At 42.5% G+C, this 23701-nt stretch overlaps 2 protein-coding genes across 22 annotated transcripts; both read left to right on the top strand.

The window, feature by feature from the left end:
* Positions 1-3848: 3848 nt before the first annotated feature.
* add1 (adducin 1 (alpha)) lies at positions 3849-14994 on the top strand. Of its 21 annotated transcripts, XR_011928094.1 has the most exons (19): positions 3849-4075; positions 4160-4322; positions 4403-4554; positions 4657-4737; positions 4801-4950; positions 5027-5170; positions 5242-5340; positions 5520-5693; positions 5777-6124; positions 7734-7829; positions 7938-8030; positions 8235-8252; positions 8938-9024; positions 10333-10489; positions 12054-12140; positions 13057-13094; positions 13501-13516; positions 13843-13896; positions 14213-14368. XR_011928094.1 is itself a non-coding variant. In XM_072453191.1 (18 exons), exons 1-17 carry the CDS (start codon positions 3881-3883, stop codon positions 13892-13894), a joined length of 2112 nt encoding a protein of 703 aa, XP_072309292.1. In that variant the 5' UTR covers positions 3849-3880; the 3' UTR covers positions 13895-13896; positions 14213-14368. The 21 variants fall into 21 exon arrangements, 18 of the variants coding, with proteins under 18 accessions (XP_072309292.1, XP_072309295.1, XP_072309293.1 ...); XR_011928092.1 differs by lacking the exon at positions 13501-13516 and having other exon boundaries at positions 13057-13090; XR_011928093.1 differs by lacking the exon at positions 13501-13516.
* Positions 14995-16213: 1219 nt separating this feature from the next.
* Positions 16214-23188, top strand: nop14 (NOP14 nucleolar protein homolog (yeast)). Its single transcript, XM_072453179.1, has 19 exons — positions 16214-16384; positions 17432-17614; positions 17713-17847; positions 17922-18063; positions 18140-18288; positions 18366-18503; positions 18576-18698; positions 18768-18905; positions 19561-19912; positions 19996-20126; positions 20613-20698; positions 20782-20917; positions 20994-21095; positions 21176-21329; positions 21415-21574; positions 22217-22364; positions 22446-22564; positions 22630-22785; positions 22897-23188. The coding sequence occupies exons 2-19, from the start codon at positions 17432-17434 to the stop codon at positions 22991-22993; spliced, it is 2649 nt and encodes an 882-aa protein (XP_072309280.1). The 5' UTR covers positions 16214-16384; the 3' UTR covers positions 22994-23188.
* The last annotated feature ends 513 nt before the right edge of the window (positions 23189-23701 follow it).

Genomic DNA, 23701 nt, shown 5'->3' with positions numbered 1-23701 from the left:
GCAGCAGCGCCCTCACTCACAGATGGTGGCGCCCTCTAGTGTTCAGTCTTCACACTCAGCAGCAGCAGCGCCCTCACTCACAGATGGTGGCGCCCTCTAGTGTTCAGTCTTCACACTCAGCAGCAGCAGCGCCCTCACTCACAGATGGTGGCGCCCTCTAGTGTTCAGTCTTCACACTCAGCAGCAGCGCCCTCTAGTGTTCAGTCTTCACACTCAGCAGCAGCAGCGCCCTCACTCACAGATGGTGGCGCCCTCTAGTGTTCAGTCTTCACACTCAGCAGCAGCAGCGCCCTCACTCACAGATGGTGGCGCCCTCTAGTGTTCAGTCTTCACACTCAGCAGCAGCGCCCTCTAGTGTTCAGTCTTCACACTCAGCAGCAGCAGCGCCCTCACTCACAGATGGTGGCGCCCTCTAGTGTTCAGTCTTCACACTCAGCAGCAGCAGCGCCCTCACTCACAGATGGTGGCGCCCTCTAGTGTTCAGTCTTCACACTCAGCAGCAGCAGCGCCCTCACTCACAGATGGTGGCGCCCTCTAGTGTTCAGTCTTCACACTCAGCAGCAGCGCCCTCTAGTGTTCAGTCTTCACACTCAGCAGCAGCGCCCTCTAGTGTTCAGTCTTCACACTCAGCAGCAGCAGCGCCCTCACTCACAGATGGCGGCGCCCTCTAGTGTTCAGTCTTCAACACGGCACAAAGTCACCGCCCACATATCCGATCACGTGTCTCCGCAGGACCAATTGCGGGCTCCAGATCGCTGCCGTCGCCGCACCCTGATGGCGGATCATGGGCGGAGCCACGGAGACGAAAACGGAAAGATAAGCTCCACGTACAATTAGACACGGGCTCGGGCGCTTCAAACACGAAAGCATTCGTTCGTCCTGCGCCGCGCACGGTTCACACTGCAGCTCGTGACCACAAGGTAAGCGACGGCGACGGTTGTTCCCGCGTATGTTTCCGCAGACGGCCCGCTCCGCTAGCTACAATATGGCTCGCGTGTTGTTTTTATGTTTGCGCTTCGCTCGCCCGTGACCTCGGCGTGGCTTTGCACGGGGCGGGGGGCAAAACGACCATAATCCACGCTTAAAACACTTTCGGATTGCGTTCGGAAGATGTCCCTGCGCGGCGGGGTTCACTACGGACGCTCGCGGGGTGTGTTGTTGTGGCGTTACTTCTGCTGCGTCCCGCCGCCGCACGGGACAGGCCGGTGGTTTGTTGTTCCTCGTTCTGCTCGCGCCGGGGTGTCGGTGATGTAGGTTTTTTAACGGGCCCCCGCGCGCTCTACGGGGGTTTATTTGGTGTCCCGGGTCAGACTTGCGGCGGGAATGGAGTGGTTTTCACGTTCAGGAGGATGCGGTGCTGTGGACTCGCGTTTAGGCCACGCGCAGTCATGGAGGGAGCAGGAGAAGTGCAGTTCTAGTACTTCTGCTCTTCTTCTTCTTCTAAGTTTTTTTCCCAAAGGCATTAAAACGCTCTGCACCGAAGACTGTCCATCAAAACACATCGGAGTGACTGGTGCTTAAAGCTTGTGGGGAACTCCTTCACTCACTGCAGCCGGATGAGAGCCAGCAGCTCACCTGGCTGCAGGATGCTGGGCTGTTCATTCGTGATGCTACTATTTTACTTTTAACAAACACTATTCCTAAATCATCATCTCATCAGGTTTACCAGGTCTGTGTTTGTTTTTCTGCTACTTGTCCCACGCCCAGAGCCCCACTGCAGTGCAGCTGCAATATCCTCCATTGAGCTCTTCCTTCCTGCCAATAAAAGCATTATTTATTTATTTTTAACCTGCGTTTTAACACAAGTTCCATACATATTGTGTTTCTTAGCCAGTCAAGTCCATTTTTTATTTGTAGAGCACTTTTCATGCACACGGACGACTCAAACGTGCTTGACATAGAATTGAAAACATTTTGCAGTAAATGCAAAGAGTACTTAAAAAAAATATGTATATGGGCGGATTCCCAGCCTGAGTTAGCAAGATTGATTTGAGTTCAGACAGTTTCAGAGCATGCTCCTGATCAGCTCTGGTGCTGATTCACACTGGCCTTGTTCAAAGTGGATCATTCACATGCCAATAGTCTCTTAGGAGAAGCTTAGTGTTTTCGTAAGAGATCAGAATTATTGGACCACAAATCAATAGTAGCTGGTTGACATGACTGGTGAATGCCCCTTTTTAGATGGAGCTGATTTTTAATGTAATTCACTCAACTTTGAAGCAAGAGTCAAATGTGGGCAACGTCAAGTGGCATGTTTTTGGCATTCACAGCCTTTTAGTTTTTTGGAAAAGAACAAAAAGCTTTTCTTTTTGGCCTCATGAGGAGCAGACTTCCCACTGTGTCTCTATTTCCTCAGAATATGGGGAATTCTTTGTACTTGTTTAATTTATATTCTAAGCAGTGTCCATTAACGCGGTGGTTCTCAACATGGGGTCACCATATGATATTGGGATTCCTTTTTTTTAAAGTGTTTGCAACATTTCTTACACAAGGCTCGACGCCCTTCAAATGCATTAGTAAAAGTAGAAACCTATTAATTGGCCAACTAAATAATTTGATTCATTGGCTTATGTTGTGTAAATAAATGTAAGCATTAAAAATATGAATACATTAGCGTTGCCTGTTTGGGGTTGTGACTGCAAAACTTTTGACTTGTTATAATGCTCTCCTGGGGGAAAAAACAACTGTCACTTCTATTGCCAGGCTTGTAAAATATCTAAAACTGGTGTTGCATAACCACCATCTCAGTCCCCAGTTTCCATGGTAATGTTTGGTCTCCATGGTTACTGCTCTTCAACGCTGAAGTTCATCTCAGATGCCCACATTTCTGAGCGGAAATAAAAGCAACAAGTTAAAGAGGACATACAGGGTTTACAGTGTTGAGGGTTAATTTAAATGATTTTTAAACTAATGTTATTTTTCAATTTATTTAACCTCTTAACAAGTTATGCTACAATTTTATATGTTGCAAAATGGAACTTATTTATGTCTCAATGTTATTTTGGTATGAAGTTATTTTCAGATGCCTTCACAGTTTATCTGCACCCGACAGCGCTAGCAGCACTTAGAGACACTCAGTAGATCATATTTCCTAATTGATTCTAGGGCTTAATACAGGGAGCCCTGCCCTCATGTGCTTATTTGCATCAACACCAGGGACTATTCTCAAAAGGTTTTTGAGCTTGTAAACATTATATGTATAATGAAACTCTGTTGTCTTTAATAGACCTGTATGAATGTACATTTTGCTTTAGTGAACCACTTTAAGTGCACGTGAAGGCCCATACGTTTTTCACTTCTCAGCCTTTGTGTGAAAGACACAGGCTCTTGTGTTTGTTCATGACGGCTAATGACAATAATTAACACTAAATAATGCAGTCTAAAAGCTTTACAGCCATCTACTTTAAACCAGAGTTTGTCAGGCAACTGCTGTGCTGGCTCATCCGGCACGTGACCTGTTTTCTTTCAGACTGTCAGAACAAGTAACGCGCTGTTGCCTTGAGCCTGTTCTTTATATCCTTATTTCAGGGAAGGCCAGAGGATGTTGTCACATACAAGTTTCCTGCAATCATTTGTTTTGACTTTTTGATGTATAATTTAGAATCCTTGTTTGTTTGAGACTAGACTATTGTCAATGTAGGTGAGCTCGATAGCACTCTGTGTGAGATTGATCTGGATGTTTCTGCTTTGTTCCATGGTTGTCATGGTAGATCTGGCTGAAAATGAGTAGTGATGCAATCTAATGGACCTCAGCAGCGTTTGCCAAGACCGGCATTTACAAAGTGCTTTTTGTTACAACAATTGTATGTTTTAGCAAAGAGTTCAGAAAAATGAAATGTCAATAAATGAACATTGTATCACTCTGTTTCAGGAGGACAGGATGAACGGCGAGTCTGGTGCAGGAGTGGTGACGGCCCCTCCTCCCACTACAGCGCCGCACAAGGAGCGCTACTTTGACCGGGTGGATGAGAGCAACCCAGAGTACCAGAGGGAGAGGAACATGGCCCCTGACCTCAGGCAGGACTTTAACATGATGGAGCAGAAGAAGCGGGTGTCCATGATACTACAGAGCCCGGTTAGAAAACATCTTATTATAAACTTTTATCTAAAACTATTTGCTCAATCATTTGATGCATGTATTGTCTTTAATTCGCTCCAGGCTTTCTGTGAGGAGCTTGAAACCATGATCCAGGATCAATTAAAGAAGGGCAAGACTCCTACAAGCCTGTTGGCTCTGCAGCAGATCGCAGACTTCATGTCCAATAGCATGCCCTCCATGTATCCTTCTGCTCCACAAGGAGGCATGGCTGCACTCAACATGAGTACGTGCACACAAGTGTTATTTGAAGACAATGTGCTCAAGTTTGGTTTCTCTGAGCTATGTTCTTTCGTCTCTGAAAAGGTTTAGGCATGGTGACTCCTGTCAACGACCTGCGTGGCTCTGACTCCATTTCCTATGACAAGGGTGAGAAGATGCTGCGCTGCAAGTTGGCTGCCTTCTACCGGCTCACTGATCTTTTTGGCTGGTCACAACTCATCTACAACCATCTAACAGTAAGACATGTTTAATTAAAACTTAGTATTAAGTATTCTCCCCCTGAAATATCTCTGGGCAAAATGTTTGTTAACCAAATGATGATCTCTGTTGTTGTAAAGGTCAGACTGAATGGAGACCAGGAGCAATTCCTAATTGTTCCATTTGGACTTCTGTACAGTGAAGTCACAGCCTCTAGTCTGGTAAGAGTGAGTTACTTGTATCATCCATGTGCCACGTGACCATGTTTTATGCATATCCTTTAGGTCAAGTTAGATCTGCAAGGTGAAATAGTGGATCGGGGCAGCACCAACCTCGGAGTCAACAAGGCTGGCTTTGTTCTCCATTCGGCTATTTATTCATCCAGGCCAGATGTCAAATGTGTTGTCCATGTGCACACAGCTGCAGGTGCTGCGGTAAGAAATAGTACATACTGTGAATATGAATATATGTATTCTGTCTTTTCACTCTGTTCTGTTGGTCTGGTTACAGGTTTCTGCAATGAAATGTGGCCTTTTGCCCATCTCACCTGAAGCATTGTCTCTTGGTGAAGTGTCTTACCACGACTACCAAGGCATACTACTGGATCAGGAAGAATGTACACTCATACAGAGAAACCTGGGCCCCAAAAGCAAGGTTTGTATGTCAAACGGTATTTGAAATGTTGGAATTGAACTTTTACCTACAATAGTGTGTTGCCTTGCCAGGTCCTCATTCTTAGGAATCATGGCTTGGTGGCTGTAGGTGAAACGGTGGAGGAAGCCTTCTATTTCATACACAACCTGATCGCAGCCTGTGAAATCCAGGTCAGGGTCTAAAATATTACTTTTTGTGTGTGAAGTGTTCTTTATGAATCTTTGTCCTTCTAACTACTGACATTTTGTTTTCTCCTCACCACGTGTTCACCCTCCCACATGCTGTGTTTCCTTTCCTCCCATGTATTATGCGCCTTTCTCTTTCCTCTTTTGTGGCCGGACTTGTTCAGGTGCGAACGCTGGCCAGCGCTGGAGGGCTGGACAATCTTGTCATGCTGGACCCAAGCAAATACAAGTCACGGCCTCGTGTCCCAGAGGTGGATGGCGACGGGTCTTCTACACAGCCCAAGTGGCAAGTTGGGGAGCAAGAGTTTGAGGCTTTCATGAGAATGTTGGATAACCTGGTAAGAAATGTAACAATTGCAGTTATATCTATAGTTGAATGTTTCTATGCACCCTTACAATGTTTTGATTGTATCATCTTTAGGGCTACCGGACAGGCTATCCTTATCGCTGCCCCGCATTAAGAGACAAAACAAAAAAGCACAGTGATGTGGATCTTCCCTCTGGTCACGGTGGTTACTCTTACGGGGAGGACAGTGACTCAGGGGCCCGCTCCCCACTCAAACACAGCTTCCAGCGCGGCCAGCGTGACAAGACTCGCTGGCTCAGTACGGCTGGCCGACCTGACGAGCCCTACGAGGATGGGCCAGACGGCAGCAGCCCCAAGTCCAAGCCAAAGGTGTGGACGAACATAACACATGATCACGTCAAACCCTTGCTGCAGTCTCTATCGTCCGGTGTCTGCGTGCCAAGCTGTATAACCAACTGCTTGGTCTGTGCCTACCTTATTGTTCATAGTATAGAAATTACAACTACCTCGGTAGTGCCAAGGGGTAAATGGTCGGCATTATGAGGCTCTGAGGATAGTGAGGAGTTTCTTCAGCAGGAAAGACAAATCTTTTTATCAGTAATTTTAACCACTAAATGTTTATTGACCACAACGAAAAGTTGATCAATTGTTGACCCTCTTTGCTCTCGTCTCCAGTTGCGTCATGATGCCAGGCCAGCTGCCCACTGCATGTCTCACTGCATGTTTGGTAGTCAATGCATTGTTGACGTTTTTCCCCAGAGGAGCGGGCAGTAGGGGCGTGGCATGAGTTCCCTGAGTGGGCACATTTTACAGCAACACTAGTGTGTGGCTACAAGTTACTTTATGAAGTCACTCCTGAATACACAGCCCATTCCTCCAAGTTAATCCTAGATACATTAATGTACAAACCTTTTTTAATCTAATAACGCACTAGAGATTATTTCTTAAATTGTGTGTTTTTTAAAGTTTTATTATGTAGGATGAGAAATTAAAAAACATGTTTGCATGATTGAGTATGCTGGAAAAAGAAATTGACCTGATTGTGAATCTCCTGTTGAAAAATTAGGAAATGTTGTCAGGCCCTCTGTGAGTATATCGTGTTTTCATGTCCATCACACATTGATCAACCTGGCTCGGCTACTTCATCCTGAAACCTTTTCTCATGTGGCTTTTGGTTTTGCAGCCAAGCGGTCAAGTAAATACAAGAATGAGGACGCTTTTTCTCAGTGAATTACATGCCCTTTTCTTTTTCTTTTTTAAAAGATGCTCTGAACATTTTGCATGGCAGCTGATATAACCTGCTTTATATTCTATTGCAACTATGGGTTATTTTCTGTTGAGCATTACCAGGTTCACAAAATCCCTCTGAGTAAAAATATAAGTTGTTTCCCACAGTCGGCGAGTGCCAGTAGTGTGTGTTTTATTTATTTTTGTCGTCTTGTGGTCGTGTACTATCAGCCTGGACATGACTTTGGTGATGCCAGCTCACCCTCACTGCCACTTTCGCTTCGTAAGCCAGTCCGATCGTCTCGGACAGCCATCCTTTTACCACTCCTCACCCAGCACTGCCAACCCTACACTTCTCTGCCCCCTCTTTTATGTTGTTCACCCCCGTGTGCTGTTTTCAGTTCATCCTTTAATCCACCAGTCTTTTGATTCTTGGATTCTTATCAATGATGATGACTGTTGTGGCTGTCTGTGCGAAATGAATACAAACTACTAAAGTATGTGTTGCTAAAGAATGTATCTTTCATTTTATATAGAACTACCAAACAGATTTCAGAGTTTAGATCTGCTAGGAATTTAACTTAACAGGAATGTAATGAAGGTCATGGTTCTATGGGTCAAATGCCAGTTTAGCCTTAAGCTACACGAGCGACAGATCATTCTCATCTGGGATAAATCATCATCATTGGTCCATCTTTTATTTTTTTTCTCCAGGTTCTGTCATTTTTCACTTTTAGTTCAGCATGTTTTTCTAAAAGCCTGCATAATATTTTTAAATAATTATTTTGTTTCTCAGCCATGAAGTCTGTGGACTGTAAGTTAAACATTGATATTTTGTTGACAGTGGTCCAAGGAAGATGGAGTTCGTCAAGCGGCTGTAGCCAATCAGTTTATTCCCCTCAACACCAACCCTAAAGACGTCCTGGAAATGAGGAACAAGGTACTGCTGTTCTGGCTTCAAACTCTCTTCAGGCTTTATTCATGCACTTTATGATATTTAATATATCCATATTCAGCCCACTCTAACATCTGATATTTGTTATTACAGATCCGTGAACAGAACTTGCAAGACATAAAGACGGCGGGTCCCCAGTCTCAAGTTCTTTATTCTGGATCAACTGTGGAAAGAACCTACATCCAGGTCAGTTTCTCACACATGCTTCAGAAGTACGTGGTTTGAATGACCATCTCCTGTTCTCCTGCTTTAGTTTGTTTCTTCAGATTTTAAGGATAATCTGTTTGGGAGTAAAACTAGTCTTTTAATGTAACTTTCTTTTTATGGTGGTAAGAGAAGGGGTTGTTTAGAGCATAGACTTGTGTAACTGACATTATTCTTTGACTGCAGACAAAGTCAATGTGGCAGGTGAGTAATTTGTAAGAGGTAACCGCGATCTGCTCTGACAACTTGCCAGCTCAGGTTATGCCCATAATCATATGCTGAAGTTATAGTATAAATATAATTTTCTAATCGAAACATTCATCCATGCATGAAATCCTTTTGTATGTGAAACTCATCTTCTAAGTATATTCTGAGTTTGCATGTTTTACTCGTATCGATTCCTTTAGTTCCTTATTCAGTTTTTCCCAAATAAAAACCTGTCTCTTATCAGCTAGAAAACATAACCAAAATCTATTCCTAAATATCAAGCATTATAGATGCAGATGCAGATGCCATTAGAGCACATTTTTTGAGTGTATTAACCAGAGACAAGTTTTGTTAAAAAAACAAATGCCATTACACTATTTTCAGTTTTGTTTTGTAGTTAAAATTTTGCATGCATTTTTTAATGTTTTGAGTTTACAAGGGTGGAAAGAATATGATAAACTGTAGATGGGTTTTGATCAGAAACTTTTAGGAAGAATTCTTATACCTTTTTTGAACACAAGCTTTATACGGTTTGGATGTGGAAAAACTCAGTCATCAGACTCTTTCTACCGTTGTATGGTGAACTTGGCACATGTGGATGATCACTCACATTTTCACCCCCAAAAACGTTTTAATATTCTGGTACCTGGGGTTCTTCCCTTCACTGGGTTTACTATTGCAGGACGCCCCTCTGTCTGACTGTTCAGATACTATTGATGGCCTTGATGTGTCCGAGGGGTCCTATAGTCCTGCTAAATCATTTAGAAAGGTACTTACTGTCACAACCAATCCTCTCCTCCTTTTCACGTGAAATGCCCATCTCCTCCAAATATTTTTATTTTGAACAATTCTGAAAAAAAGTTCAAAATAAACAATTAAAGGCGGTATGGACGATTTTTCGGCGATTTGAGAACTCAGGCAGAAGTGCGCATGCACACTCCCCCGTGCGGACCGATACAACACACACGTGCGTTTGTTTATTAGCGCAACGGATCGCATCGCTCGTCTCCCGTAGATTTCTGTCCACTTCTGAGTCAGCTCGAACTGTCTTTTCCGTCTTCATTTTGCCCCGTACACTGAGGGAACTATATTATGATAGATCCATGTGCTTAGGCACGCGGAAACGTGGGGACGAGCCTGACGCGGCTGCAGGTGAGCGGTAGGTGCGTTTTATGATTGATACGTGGCAGGACAAATGATTTATCCACGCCACGAGGAAATATGATAAAAAAAAAATGCTGAAAAAAATCGTCCATACCACCTTTAATAAAATTTATATTTTGTATTTTATTTTTCACTGTAAAATTAAATGTACCGGTACTCGTTATGTTTTCTGATATTTAATACTGTGATTACTTAAAGGTTGAATGTCGGTGTAATCCCTCATTCGTCCAGGCGTGTTCCATAGTAGAAAAAGCTTCAGTTGTAGTCATCTGGACTCGGTTAGAAAAAAAAAAAAAAAAAATATCGAGTCCAAATGACTACAACTGAAGCTTTTTCTATTAAAGGTTGAATGGACGATTTTTTGGGCCCAAATCTGAGTCTTATTTCCTTGTGGTGTGGACTGCCGATTAATCCTGCCACGTATCAATCATAAAACGCACCTACTGCTCACCTGCAGCCTCGTGTGGCTCGTCCCATGAGAGCAGCACAGTTCCGCGTGTCTAAGCGCATTAATCTATCATAATATAGTTCCCTCAGTGTACGGGACAAAATTAGGACAGAGATAGACTGTTTGAGCTGACTCAGAAGAGACTGAAATCTACGGGAGACGAGAGATGCGATGTGATCCGTTGCGCTAATAAACAAACGCCCGTGTGTGTTGTATCAGTCCGCACGGGGGAGTGGCGTGCGCACTTCTGCCTGAGTTCTCAAATCGCCGAAAAATTGTCCATTGCGCCTTTAAATATTGAGACAAGACAATGACTGATACTCGCTGCTACGTACACTAAACTATTGAAAGTTGTGTAGGGAAAAGGCTGTTTTTGGTTTACTATGTAGTGTAATTTAGGGGCCGCTGTTCAGTATGTTATCTAGTCAACCTCCTTTCACTGTCATTCCTCTGTGTGTCCTGAAGGGGGAGTTGGTGACTGCATCCAAAGCCATCATTGAAAAGGAATACCAGCCCAGGGTTATTGTCAGTAAGCAGGGCCCAAACCCCTTCACCAAACTCACTGACCAGGAACTGGATGAGTACCGCAAGGAGGTGGAGCTCAAACAGAAAGGCCTTGAAGGTAACCACCGCCATTGACAACTACCACATGTAGTTTATTTTTTATCAGCCAACATCTGCTTTGTAAGCGATATTCTGTGATGTTATGTCTTTGCACGATTGCACACACGTTTACAGCCCAAGCAAAAGTGGTTTCCAGGAAGGGATCCGCCTCCACTCTGCCCTGTCCTGGAGCTGCCCTGACACCCACAGCAGGAAGGCCCGAGTCAGTTTCACCATCTCTCCAGTCCGCCAATGACTCTCCCAGTTTAGACCGGGCGGCTCCTCCCCCCGCCACTCCCGCCTCTGAGCAGGACTTGTGCGACGATGGCTTAGGGGCGTCCGCAGATGACGTTTTTGCTGCAACCAAGGAGGAGGTGCGGGCCCTGGAATCCCCCCAGAAGGAGTTCCACAGTGCCGTGCTGCGCGCCCTCAGCCGGGAGCCCGTAGTGGTAGAAGCGGTGCAGGTCACAGGTACACAGGAAGGAGTGGTGTCCTGCAGAACCCCCCCCCCCCCCCCCCCCCCCCCCCCCCCCCCCCCCCCTTCCTGCTCAGCCCTGGTTCGTCTCACTACGTTCCTCTGCACTGGGCCTCTGCTGTATACTGTCCTTTCCTGGGGGTTGGGAGCCTGCCATTGTCGTGCTTAAGCCTCAATCTCATTTTTCCCTTTTTTCCACGATGTCTTCTCCCAAGGCATCAGTGCTAAGCAGATCGGTGCTCTGCATTTTGATTGGACAAGGAGCTATGAAGAAAGCCTTGATTTGTCAGTCTTTAACCATTTTTTCTGAAGTGGCTTGATTTCAAATGTTGATAATCTAAGGAGTAAGTTGCTTTTCCTGAGCTCATCCAATCAGAGAAATCACATGTTTCGACGATACTGACTTTTCTAACCTTTCCTGGAGGGAAATGTTAGTGTCCCGGTTTGTCCGCGTTATATTTTTCTCAAAAACATAATGGTGGTGTGTGTTTATTTGCTTTTTGGAATTTATTTGTGAAAATATTTTCAAGTAAATGTGTTTTTTAATTTGCATCATTTTACTGTTAAGCTTCTCTTTCCATTAGGGATGGGACGAGATCGCAGTTTGAAAGTTATGTTTTATCTGTATGTTTATCTTGTATTATTTGCACTGGGCTCTCTGTGCTGCTGCCTTTTGACCAGGCTGTCATCTCAAATCAACTTACCTGGATAAATAAAGGTTAAATTGATCAAAAGGCCCAAAATAGCACACATCTGGAATATATATATATATATATATATATATATATATATATATATATATATATATATATATATATATAACACCCATGTCCCAAAACGTTCAGTGCTTCTGAGAAGTCACTGTTCAAAAAGCCATTCTCCTAAAATAAATGGAAAATAGTGAACTTAAAACCCTCTCACGTCTCGTGGGAGCAGTATCTTGTCCCATCCCTACATCCCATGATTTTGGGGTTTCTTTATTTTGCAATATTGTCTTTCCCAGAGGTATAACATGAGCTACAACCAGTTACGTTCCCTAAATCTGTTTTGTTTTACATGCGTATAAAGTAGTCATAGATTTACTGTGTCTTTTGTCTTTTACACCCAGAGCAAATAGAGGAACCTGAGGAGGAGGAGGCGGCTAAAGATCTGCCTGCCTCCACTCCCCCGAGCACCCCGGTCCAAGCAGAGGAAGGTACGTTGACCTTCAGGTGTTCATGGGAATGTGTAGGCTTCTATCTGCCTGTCTGTTCACGTTGTGGTTTTGTTTAAAATGACTACAAGTAATATGCTCTATGTAATAAAAGACCAAGAGGATTATTTTTCAGATGAAGTCAACCCACTCTGACCCACCGGAGTGCACTCCCATTTCTGTATCTGTTTTAGCCACTTGCAGAAAATAATACACAAATTAGTTGATTTCTTTTTTTCATTTTTTTCTGTAGCCTATGTTTCCCACGCAGACATACAATCCACTGGTTAATGATGCAATTTTAGAAGTATTGTTACCAACTTGTTGAACCAGTGGCAAAAGTTTGAGTTCATGTTTTGTTATTATTTATTCAGCTTTTGCACATTTAAAATGTAGATTTCTATTATTGATTTCTATTCATGAAACATTTCAAAACGCTTAACAGGTAACAGGGCTTATAAGTATAGAAATGACTTGATTATCCATAAATTGTCACTACATTAGGCAAAAATCTTAATACTGCTTAGGTTTTTAAACAGACTTGTGGCTTGAACATAAACTTCTCTTTAAACTTTCTTTTCCCCTCTTGGTCTTTATTGCAATTGGATTACACCACCTCCAGTAGTCACAAAATACTACAAATATTACTCGTGATAATATTAATGAGTCGAGGTGTAATCCAATGGACAAAGTGTTGTGAATTAACATGTCACTTGTGTGTAGGGATTACCCTCCACACATCACCTCATTCCTCATTTTTCAGACTTATTAAGAATGGTCCCCAGCCATTCTTTTTAAATCTCCTGATGTCTTTTTGTTTGGCCTTTTTTCAATTCAATTCAGTGCTTGTGGTTTGATCTGCATCCGACATTTGTTTCTACTTGTGCTTTTTCTTCTTTGTGGCTGCGATTACAATCAGGAGATGGAAATACAAAAGAGTACCTGTTGCCATAGTAAGTACGTATTGTTCCATCTGCCTCATCTTCCTCTTATCGACCCTTCACCTGTGTGCGCCCATCTCCCCTTTTCTGTGCATGGCTAAACCGATCTTTGCTCCACTAATGCCCCTCTGAAGTTCTTGCTGTTGATGGGGATGATTTCTGAACAATATCTGCTTTTATGTTTTATCAGTGACACTATAAAACAAGTTAAATCTTGACTAGTTGCACCGAAGCAGATGACATTCAGGAGTAATCCTTGCAACAAGCTTAATCTTACTTTACTTATCTTGTATTTTCCTAATAACTCACTCATTTATTAACCACTTCTGACACAAATGCACCTATCTGTGTAAAATGTTGGCATATTTATGTACACACAGAAAATTCAATGTTTTGTGTCTTGGTTATTGTTTGTTTTACAGATGAATCCTTTACCAGGTACATCAATGATGTGTTGACATGTGGCTTAAACTTGCTATTTCTTTTTTTCGCAAACCCCATAAATGGCTTGTTTTGTTGTAGATGATTTTAGATATTTGCTTTGTATCCACATTTTTTTGTTTAAAATTCCTGATGCATTTAAATTAATGTAAGATGCCATTTGTCACTGCAACAGCATTTTATTAACCCACTTTTAGAATTTGTTAAATTGAGATTGCTACAATTTACGATTTTGCACCATTCTTGTCCTAACTATCTTTTGGTTTGAAGAAAAAAAGAAACAGTTTTACTGTATGTTGAGCCTTGTTTGTGTTTGTGCACAGGCTGCAAATGAACAAGAGAACTGCACTGATTAGGTTTTCCCTGTTTAAGTGAAGGTAAAATAATGCAGTGTGTGAGCTTCTCTCACTTGGTGATAGAAGTCTATTGCTAACCTTGGGTAGGAGAAGGTGTGGTAACATTAGGACGACTGGTGATGGAGTTGTCTTTTGGCTTCTAACATGAGGGTTGCATGAGGATATTTAATCTGTGCGTTAAAGGCATTTCTTAAGCTGTGGGAGCTGAAAATAACCAAGTCTTGTGGAGCTCAAAGGGATGGGCTTCTCTTTAATGCTTAGCTTGAGTTTTGTCCAGCGCTATATCGATATTTCGGATCTAATGAGATCAATAACTTTTTATTCCTCCCCTGACCAGAGTCCTTGCCAGACCAGACCTTTAAAGATGAGAGTGACGCTGCCACCCTGAGACAGACCCTCCCTGATCTGACCCCTGATGACCCCTCTGATGCTACAGCGCTCCCTGTGGAGGACTCAGCTCCAGCTGCTGAAGACTCCGCCCCTGCTCCAACAAACACGGCCGAGGGGGAGGAGCCTCCTGAGGGAGAACAGGAGGGTGATGACTCCCCCAGCAAGTCCCCCTCCAAAAAGAAAAAGAAGTTCCGTACTCCTTCCTTTCTGAAGAAAAACAAGAAAAAGACTGAACCATAGATTTGACATCTCCATTTACAGTTTATTCTTGTAAAAAAATGTCACACTTAACACAGTTAAGCTTTTCATTCTCATGTATGACCTTTTTTCTTGTGTTAATGTGTGCCAACTTTGTATACAATGTATAAACTTAATTACATGATAGTTTTTGATCTTGGCTTTAAGTAGAGAGAATGCGTTCAGTCCACCTTGTCTAACCTTTTAATGCATGTTTTATGAGCACATTTGAACTGTGGTTTAAGGATTTTAACCAACTGTTTATTTTATATTAACTGTTGTAACCACTAGAATGTAATGGGATTGTATCCGTGAACAATGAATGAATCTTGTATCTTCATTTATTGGCAACTCCCTGCAGTTGAAAAGACACAAGTATCTAACCATCAAAAAGTTACTAGAAATGTCCATTTTATCTCTATGCCTTAATGTGACATGTTATGACCACAATTTACAGAGACTGGGCAATAAAGTAATGAGGTTCAGTAGAAAGTGACTTATTCACTTATTGGGGCTTTTTTCTTGTACATTGGCTGGTTCTTAACCTGTTCTGTTCACCGTTCATAACATTATATATTTCATTTGTAATAATTGCCTTTTGGTATTGTTTGGAATGACTGACTCCCATCGCCTACCGTCTTGGACTCAAACCACTTTGAATAGCCATAACAAAACATTGTTGGCACTTCTTTTTTTTTTTTATACCATAAGCAATTCATTGTTTAACAACTGCATGGACATTGTACACATTATACAAACTTACCTTATTCCTAGCTGTTTTAATCCACGTGAAGGATCAGCTCACTATTGCATTTTTCATCACTAATCTATTCAGTGTGAATATATACTGTGACTGTACATTCTCAAAGGACTTCATATGCCCTGTCTAGAAAGCTGAGCTCTTGAGTCCATATGGTTATGTGTTTTTGTTGATCAACTCACAGGATCTGTATCGTACAGTTCAATTATGATTTCAATGCTCTGTCTGAACCGTTTCTTTGTATCTCATTATACAGGCTACAAACATAATACTTGCGCTCCTTTGCGATAACCATAACTAAAAACTACTTGAAAATAAGATTGTGTGTGTTGTCTTTGTGATAAGCAGTTATAGGAAAGAAATTAAAAGCTACTGCTCTGGACTAGAATGCTCCAATGTTTTGTTTTTAGGAATATGTCTATTCTGAATGAATGAAAACTAGGCTAAAGTTGAGCCTGTGTAATAAACCCAGGGAAACAGCTGGAGAGAGACCGTCTTGATCACAAGACTGACTGGGTCACTGAAGACTAGCATTTGACCTCATTGTGAAAACTGGAAAAGAACCCCACAGGTTCACAGTCCAGAGGAAATCTGGTCATTTCCCCACCTCTTTGATCTGGGTTTTAAATGTACTTTACAATGGGCTTATATCTGCTGGTTGCTTCAGCTCAATCCGTTTTGGTTGCAATCAATATAGTTGGAAATGTATTTTTCTGTAGAATAAATATTTTTACAGAGAACCAAATAAATATTTAGCTTCAGCAGGAGGTGTAAAGAGCACAGTAGACTTTAGAAAATTGTAACGCACTCCCACCAGTAAAAGGCAGCGCCGTGTGATGCGCAGTCTGCCATAAATACACACGAAGAAGCGCGTTGTTGTTGCACTACTGCTCTCAGACTCCAGGGGCGCTGTGGCGCCGGGAAGAAACTCAATGACGGAAGTGGTTCTGTTCACCTTTGACCTCTCCACGCTGTTTGGTTTGCGGCAGCGAAGTGAAAAACGTGGATTGAAGGAAGACGATTGTTTAAGACATATACATATATACATTATATTTGTATACAACACCCCGCGTCCACATGGTTTGTGCGTGACGGATTTCATAAACCACTTCAAACTCAAAGGTAAAGAGTTTGTTTACATGTCTGCATTAGCCAGAAGATACAAGTGCGTGTCCTTTAGAGATTTAGATGTTGTGTTGATGTTAATGTTTAGTCTTTAGTTATTTAGAGCAGTGTTTTCCAACATTTTGTAGGTGATGGCACACTTTTCTTTGGTTGAAATGATGCCGTGGCACATCTACCATAACAATATCACAGACAGTTCTCAAATTACTAGAATTGGGAGAAAGAGGCATAAATAATAGGCATTTTTACACATCACAGTGCCCAGTTCACCCAGAGCCCAGTCCCTTACTAATTAAAGTACAGTATTTTGGAGCTACTGCATCCAAGAAATTCAATCAATGAACTCTTAGTCTGAAAAGTGTCCAGGTCTGACAGGAAATCTCCCCCTGAGCAGGAGTTAAAAGTCTCCTGTGGCCCAAGTTCCTAGTTTGTACTCTGTGTGAACACTGGTACATGAAAGGCACCATGAACTACAGAAGGTACCTAATATATGGAACTTTTTAAAGTCCCAGTCCCCATTTGATGTGTCGGTCTTCCAGTGAGACCGGGAACCTTTTTTGTTAAAACAAGTACATTTACAACATTATTGAGAATTTGTCAAATTTCATTTTCTGACTTAGACAAACTTTTTTGATGCAAAAGAGAAATAAATCGAAAACAAAAACACAATTATTAATCTGTAAGCAATAACTGACATTCTGAATATTTGTGTTGATTTCATTGTTTTTTCGAGCCTTTTCTTGTATATTCAGGTTTCTAGAGCTCAAAAGTAGTAGTAGTAGTAGTACACAGGAACTGTTGTGTGAAAAGGCCTTATGTCATTGTCGGCATTATTGGTTTTGGCTGATTTTGCGGAAGTGTCGTTTTTGCTGCAATTTGTTAAATCAAATAACTATGTGAATCAACTCAAATTAGATTTTTTTTGAAGGCCATGGATTTAATAAAATATCAGGGCACACCTGGAGCTCCCTTGAGGCAGGTGAACAAGGAGTTCCTTGGCTTTAGAGCATCTTGTCTCTAAAACGATGCATCATTGTGTTGTAGATGGGTAAACCACCTAAAAAGAGGAATCTTGCCGACAAGGTTCGCAAGACCAAGACATCTACTGAGATCAAGAATAACCCCTTTGAAGTGAAAATTAATAGGAAGAAATTTGATGTTTTGGGAAGAAAATCCAAACATGACATTGGTCTGCCAGGAGTTTCCCGATCCAAAGCCATCACAAAGGTAAAGCGTTGTTTGAGTTTGTCATTGTTGTTAGTCTGGTTGCGCAATCAAGCAGTCATTGTATCTAATTATTTTATTCCCATTCATGTTTCCTTTAGAGAAAAGAAACTCTTTTAAAGGAATATAAACAGAAAAACAAATCAAGTAAATTCATTGACAGACGTTTGGGAGAGTATGACTCCAAGATGGCACCAGAAGACAAAATCCTGCAGAGGTTTGCCATGGAGCGACAGGTCAGTGAAGGAGTGAAATTTGGTCAATCTGGCTTTTTAGAGTCACTGTTTACATATATCCTCCTCTCCTCCAGCGTTCCCATGACAAGAAAGATATTTACAACTTGAATGAAGAGGAGGAGCTCACTCACTATGGACAATCACTGGCTGAAATTGAGAAATTCAATGAGGCTGTTGGAAGTGACGATGAAACGGAAGAGAGGGGTCTATTGTCAGGTGTGGCTTCAGTTGTGTGAATGCATGACTGCCCTCGCTCAACCACCTTCTTGACTAACCTCTCGGCTTTCCCCAGCTGAACTGACGGCCTCACACTTTGGCGGTGGCGGCGGTCTCCTCCGAAAGAAATCTTCAGGAGAGCAGCAAACCGACGAAGGCGGTCGGAGAGCCAAGTCCAGACAAGAGCTCATTGAAGAACTCATACAGAAGTCCAAACAGGAAAAGGTAAGCGGGCAGTCGCATGAACGCTATAATGTTGTACTTAACTTGTGGTTGAGTTTTTGTGTGCGTTTGTTTTTCAGCGTGAACGGCAAGTGCGGAAAGAAGAAGCACAGGAGTTGACTGAGAAGCTGGACCAGGAATGGAAAAGTATTCAGACCTTGTTGGTGAAAAAAACTCCCAAAACGGACCAGGCTGACAAACCAGAGGAGAAGCCAAAGGTGCTGTGGTGCAAAAGAATTACAACGGCCCAGTGACCTATGTGTTAATGTATGTTTTTTTTTTTGTTTCAGCTGGAGGAGTATGACATGATGGTGCGAGAGCTTGGCTTTGAGATGAAAGCTCAACCCTCAGAGAAGTTGAAAACCCCAGAGGAGATTGCCAGAGAGGAGAGGGAGAAGCTACACAAATTAGAGGTGTGTAGTTACTGATGTATCACTGTTCAATTTGACCTACATTTCATGCTTTGTTTTCTTTATATTCAGGCCGACCGGCTGAGGAGAATGCTGGGACAGGAAGGAGACGATAGTGCTCAAACACAAAGTCGAGCGCACATGTCGGCTGACGATCTGAATGATGGATTTATTCTGGATAAGGATGATAAAAAGACCTTGTCATATGAGGTATGTATTGTCACAGTTTTAATGGTGCACCATGTACATTTTCAGATGGGGCGAGTGCCTTAAGAAAATGGGTTATTTGGATTATCTCTAATCAGGATGATAAAAGTCACCATATAATGGTAATTTTAGAGGTAAACCATGTAATTTCAATTCAATCTATTCTCCAAACAATGCTTTTTTATTTGGGCATTTGTCTCAATGACATTACTTTTTCATTCAGAAAGGATTGTAGAATGTTTTTTGTGATATGTCCTTCAAAATTGTGATGTTTCTTTTGACAATCATAAACAAGATTTTATATCATGACATTCTCTGTGGCTATGTTTACATGCACACTAAAAACTGATTATTATCAGATTTTTGTACATTTAAGATTACTTTATCTAATGTTATTTAATCTAATAATAAGGGACCATATTCAGAAAGAATAAGATGATTTTTGCTATTAACATGTCAATTTAACAATCTTTGAACTCCTAATATCTGATCTGTAATCACATTTTGAGCGTGCGTGGAACTGCAGTTTGAATCACTTCTCCTCAGACTTTACCCGTAACTTGCCCCGTTTGCATCATCCATATGTCCATTGAGGAAAAAAAAGTTACACAGTGCACCTTTAATGTAAGTTAACATCAGATGGTGTTTGTCTGCGCAGGATGGAAAATGGAACATCCCAGAGGAGAACGAAGAACAGGAAGAAGGCGATGGTGATGATGATGATGATGATGATGAGGACGAGCAACAGTCGGATGCAGAAGATGAAGCTGAGGAGGTTGATTCTGAGGAGGAGGAGGAGGAGGAGGATGATGATGAAGAAGAAGAAGAGGAGGATGAGGGCCGTGACGAAGAGGAGGAGGAGGACGGTCACTCAGATCTGGAGTCGGAGCAAAGCGACGCAGAGGATGAAGCCCCAAAGGACGAGGCCAAACCGAAGAAGCTTTTGAGCAAAGAAGAGTTGGAGGCCCAGAAGGAAGCCGCTAAAGCTGAACTTCCATACACTTTTGCTGGTGACTACTGAATTCAAAATCAAGTTGTTGTTTTGAAACGCCAATGACCAATCAAATGGGTGTAATTTTTAATGTTTTTACAGCTCCGGAGAAGTACGAAGACCTGAGGGATTTGCTTAGTGGCCACAGTAGTGAAAACCAGCGCATTATTGTGGCTAGAACTCAGAAATGTAACCACCCGAGTTTAGCTGTGGGGAATAAGCTGAAGCTGCAGGTACTTTGGTTCTGTAACCGTAATGATTAATAATAATAATAATAATAATAATAACTTTTCTTTATATAGCGCTTTTCAGTGACCCAAAGACGCTGAACATAATAAAAAAAAAAGGGGGGGTATTTACAGACAGGGGGGGACAACACGTACAATACACATTAATATACAGATAAAATGAACAAGACAGAAGAAGTAGAGAGAAAAAGATGGGGATGTAACAGGGGGTAGAAGAGTAGGCAATGGGGTAGAGGAGGCTAGGGGTAGGGGAGGTCATAGGCTTGGGTGAAGAGGTATGTTTTTAGGCGGGATTTGAATGTTGTGAGTGAGGGAGAGTGGCGGACAGGTTGGGGGAGGGAGTTCCAGAGTCGGGGTGCTGTTCGGGAGAATGCTCTGTCGCCAAAAGTTTTGAGTCGGGATGTTGGTGCAGCCAGGGTGAGAGAGGAGCTTCTGTACGGTTTCTTGATCACATTTTCTTGTATTTTCCAGAAATTATTTGGGTTTTTATTGGAGTACGTTGGTGACTTGGCTGTAAAAACTCCTCCTGAATTAAGCACTATTGATAAGCTCATACCGTAAGAACACGCTTAACTTATTATTATCATTATATTCTGTAATAGACAAAACATTTTGACTGTATTTTGTTTCCATTGTGCAGGGAGCTCTACGGTCTGTGTCAGATCTTTCCTGAAGCTGCCTGTAAGTCAGTGCAGAGCGTCATTGGAGATGCAGCTCACAGCATGGAGGAAATGCTGGAAGGCAAAGGTTATGCTCCATTTCCATCCCTTGACATGGTATGAAACATTAATCCAATACTTTAAGGAAATATGAATATACAAAATTAAAGGATTACAATTCTGTCTATTTTAGCTTATTTATCTGAAGGTTACGGCACAGTTATTTCCAACTTCCGACTTCAGGCATCCTGTCACAACCCCAGCTCTGCTCTACATCAGCCAGGCTTTGACCAAGGTGCACAAAAACTTGTCCTTATGTTTATATTTTAACCGGGAAGTCATTTAAATCATGTTTGATTGTTCGGCTCCCCTCAGTGCCCAGTGAGGACTCTCCAGGATGTAACCGTGGGCCTTGTGCTGTGCTGTCTGGCAGTGGAGTACATCTCGTTCTCAAAGCGCTTCCTGCCTGAACTTGTCAACTTCCTTCTTGGAATACTGCATGTAGCCATCAAGGAAAATAAATCTCTGGGTAACTACAGCAAATTGCCTCAATCATAATTAAAAAAAAATGTAATGACACAAAAAACCCTTTTAATCACGCTCTCTTTTTGCAGACTATAATGTGGTACCACCTTTCAGGCCCTCAGGGAAACTCTGTGACCTTCTTGTGTTGTCAAACCCTGAATCCTGCAGAAGCTGGAGTAAGAGCGCCATCCCTCTGTCTGCAGCTCAGCGTCTGGAGTTCAGCAGTGAACTCGACAAAGACCACCACAGGTAAACGTTTGGTAATAATAATGAGCCATTTTTTAAAAACCATAAGCCTCTTGTTTACCTGGCCAGACTGTGTTTCTTATCGCCGATGGAAGCACTTGTGCCATGGTGATGAGTGGTCTGCTTTCACACAGCAGCTGGTGTGTGGGAACAAACCAAACAACTCACTCCAAACAAGCCGTGCCGAATCGCAGGCAGTCTGCATGAGCGTACATTTATATTTGTCCCCCCTATAAGTCCTCAATTGTGCCTCTCAACTCATTTATAGATTTGATTCAAAATGCATTACTCAGTTTACAGTGCTCTTTTCGTGTGAAGGGCACATGGCATAGACACTTCACACATGAGGCTTACACCCCAGAGTCTCTTGGATGAGGGTTCTACTGATAACAGTCAATAGTCAATTCATTTATTTATGAAAATCATGGTTTTGATTCGTCTTTATAAATATGTTAATAAAAAATATCTGCTATATTAATAATTGTTATCTAATGCCTGAGCACTGGCAGCACTAGTTCAGCTGTAAACCAGGAGGCGCACAGGCCACATAAACTACCTATACGTTGATACCTATAGTTTGTTGTCAATTTGCTGCTTTCTTGCGTACAGGTTTCTTTGATTTAATACTTTTGTTTTGCCCTGCAGATTGTCATGTTTATCTACGTGCTTGGACCTGGTGAAAAGGTGCTCACTTCTCTACAAAGACCTTCCGTCCTATAGCCACATCTTTAGACCTCTTAAAACACTCCTTTCAAATCACCTCCCGCTTCAAGCATTGCCAGAAGTGTTTCATGTAGGTGTCACATGGTTTCCATATACACCAGTATTTCCCTAGCTGGTTGTGTTGCATCATTGTTCCTCTTGTGTTTTTCAGGCCATTCACAGTGAGCTCCTGGAGGACATTAGTAGTGCCACAGTGACTCGCACTCCTTTGGTCTTTGAGAAGAAAAAACCTATTCCTCTGAAACTGCTGACGCCAAAGATCGTTGAAATGTGAGTGGTGATGCAGTACATTTTACCTTTACGTTTTCTTTTCCCAACACATTTTTTTGGGTCAGATTGGACTATGGAAAGAAGCGAGGCAGCACCCGAGAAGAGCGGGAGAGGGAGCGTCTCAAGCACAAGTATAAGAAGGAGTTTAAGGGGGCTTTGAGGGAAATCAGGAAGGACTCGCGCTTCCTCGCCAGAGAGAAGTTGAATGATGTCATGCAGAAGTGAGTCTTGCCCATTTGCCATTTACTTATCTTGTTTTCTAAATCTCGTTTAGTTGTATTGATTCTGTCCTTCCCAGCGTCCCTTAACACCTTTCATGTCCTATTTTTCAGGGACCATGAGAGGAAACGAAAGGTGAAGGAATTGTTAGGCGGCTTGGCCACTCAGGAGGGAGAGTGGAAGGCCCTCAAGAGGAGGAAGAAAAAGTGAGACGCAAAATGTCACTTGTTTATGGTTTCAACACGCCGAACATGGCAAACAAAGCTTGACGAGATAATTAAGACTTTTTCTACTTAAACTTTCTGGACTGGATTAATTATGGACTGAGTGAATTTTCATGTTCATTACATAAGTGCTATTGTTATTGAGAATGCAAATCGCATAAAATTTTAAATACCAATACAAGTCTCCTTTTTAAAAAGTGTATAACAATGGCACTTTAAAGCCTGGTCCACACCGCCGCGGCCGAAGCGTCCAGTTTACATTCAAAGTCTATGGTAAACGCGCGTCGAGCACGTAGTGCGTTATCCGCGGCGCGATTTCTTCGTTTTTGCCGTGCGATTGGTGCGTTTTTTTACGCTCTCGGCGCTTTGAGCGCGCGTATGAGCCGGCCGAGGCGACGAAAGCGGCTACGCGACGCGTTCAGATATGTTGAGGTCTCTGGCAGCTGAAGCGTAGCAGCCGCCGCAGCAGCCAATCAGAGCTGACGCTCCAGTTACGTACGTACATACGTACGTATGTATTGCCCCTCGCATTTCCGATATTCCCCGTGGAATTCCCCAAGCAGCGCCACTTTTTCCTTGCTCGTCAACCATGGCAGACGAAAGACTGATTGTGGCTTTGTGGGAGAAAGGAGCTGTACAATGTATTCACGGTGGAAAACAGAGACAGAAACAAGCCCGGCGCCTCCTTGTGAGT

This window comes from Eucyclogobius newberryi, unplaced genomic scaffold (genome assembly GCF_026437365.1).
Source record: "Eucyclogobius newberryi isolate DKJ021-1_F unplaced genomic scaffold, fEucNew1.0.hap1 SCAF_2, whole genome shotgun sequence".
NCBI lineage: Eukaryota > Metazoa > Chordata > Actinopteri > Gobiiformes > Gobiidae > Eucyclogobius > Eucyclogobius newberryi.
The sequence above is the reverse complement of the archived record's forward strand: the minus strand, read 5'-3'. Positions and strand labels throughout refer to the sequence as shown.

What these genes read in the sequence shown, in the direction of transcription:
- add1 (XM_072453180.1), top strand. Translation starts at nt 3,881, where the DNA reads ATGAACGGCGAGTCTGGTGCAGGAGTGGTGACGGCCCCTCCTCCCACT. An exon ending in CCATGATACTACAGAGCCCG is followed by an intron (nt 4,076 to 4,159) that starts GTTAGAAAACAT and finishes AATTCGCTCCAG; the next exon opens with GCTTTCTGTGAGGAGCTTGA. An exon ending in AAGTCACAGCCTCTAGTCTG is followed by an intron (nt 4,738 to 4,800) that starts GTAAGAGTGAGT and finishes CATATCCTTTAG; the next exon opens with GTCAAGTTAGATCTGCAAGG.
- nop14 (XM_072453179.1), top strand. Translation starts at nt 17,432, where the DNA reads ATGGGTAAACCACCTAAAAAGAGGAATCTTGCCGACAAGGTTCGCAAG. An exon ending in GATCCAAAGCCATCACAAAG is followed by an intron (nt 17,615 to 17,712) that starts GTAAAGCGTTGT and finishes TGTTTCCTTTAG; the next exon opens with AGAAAAGAAACTCTTTTAAA. An exon ending in AAAAGACCTTGTCATATGAG is followed by an intron (nt 18,906 to 19,560) that starts GTATGTATTGTC and finishes TTGTCTGCGCAG; the next exon opens with GATGGAAAATGGAACATCCC.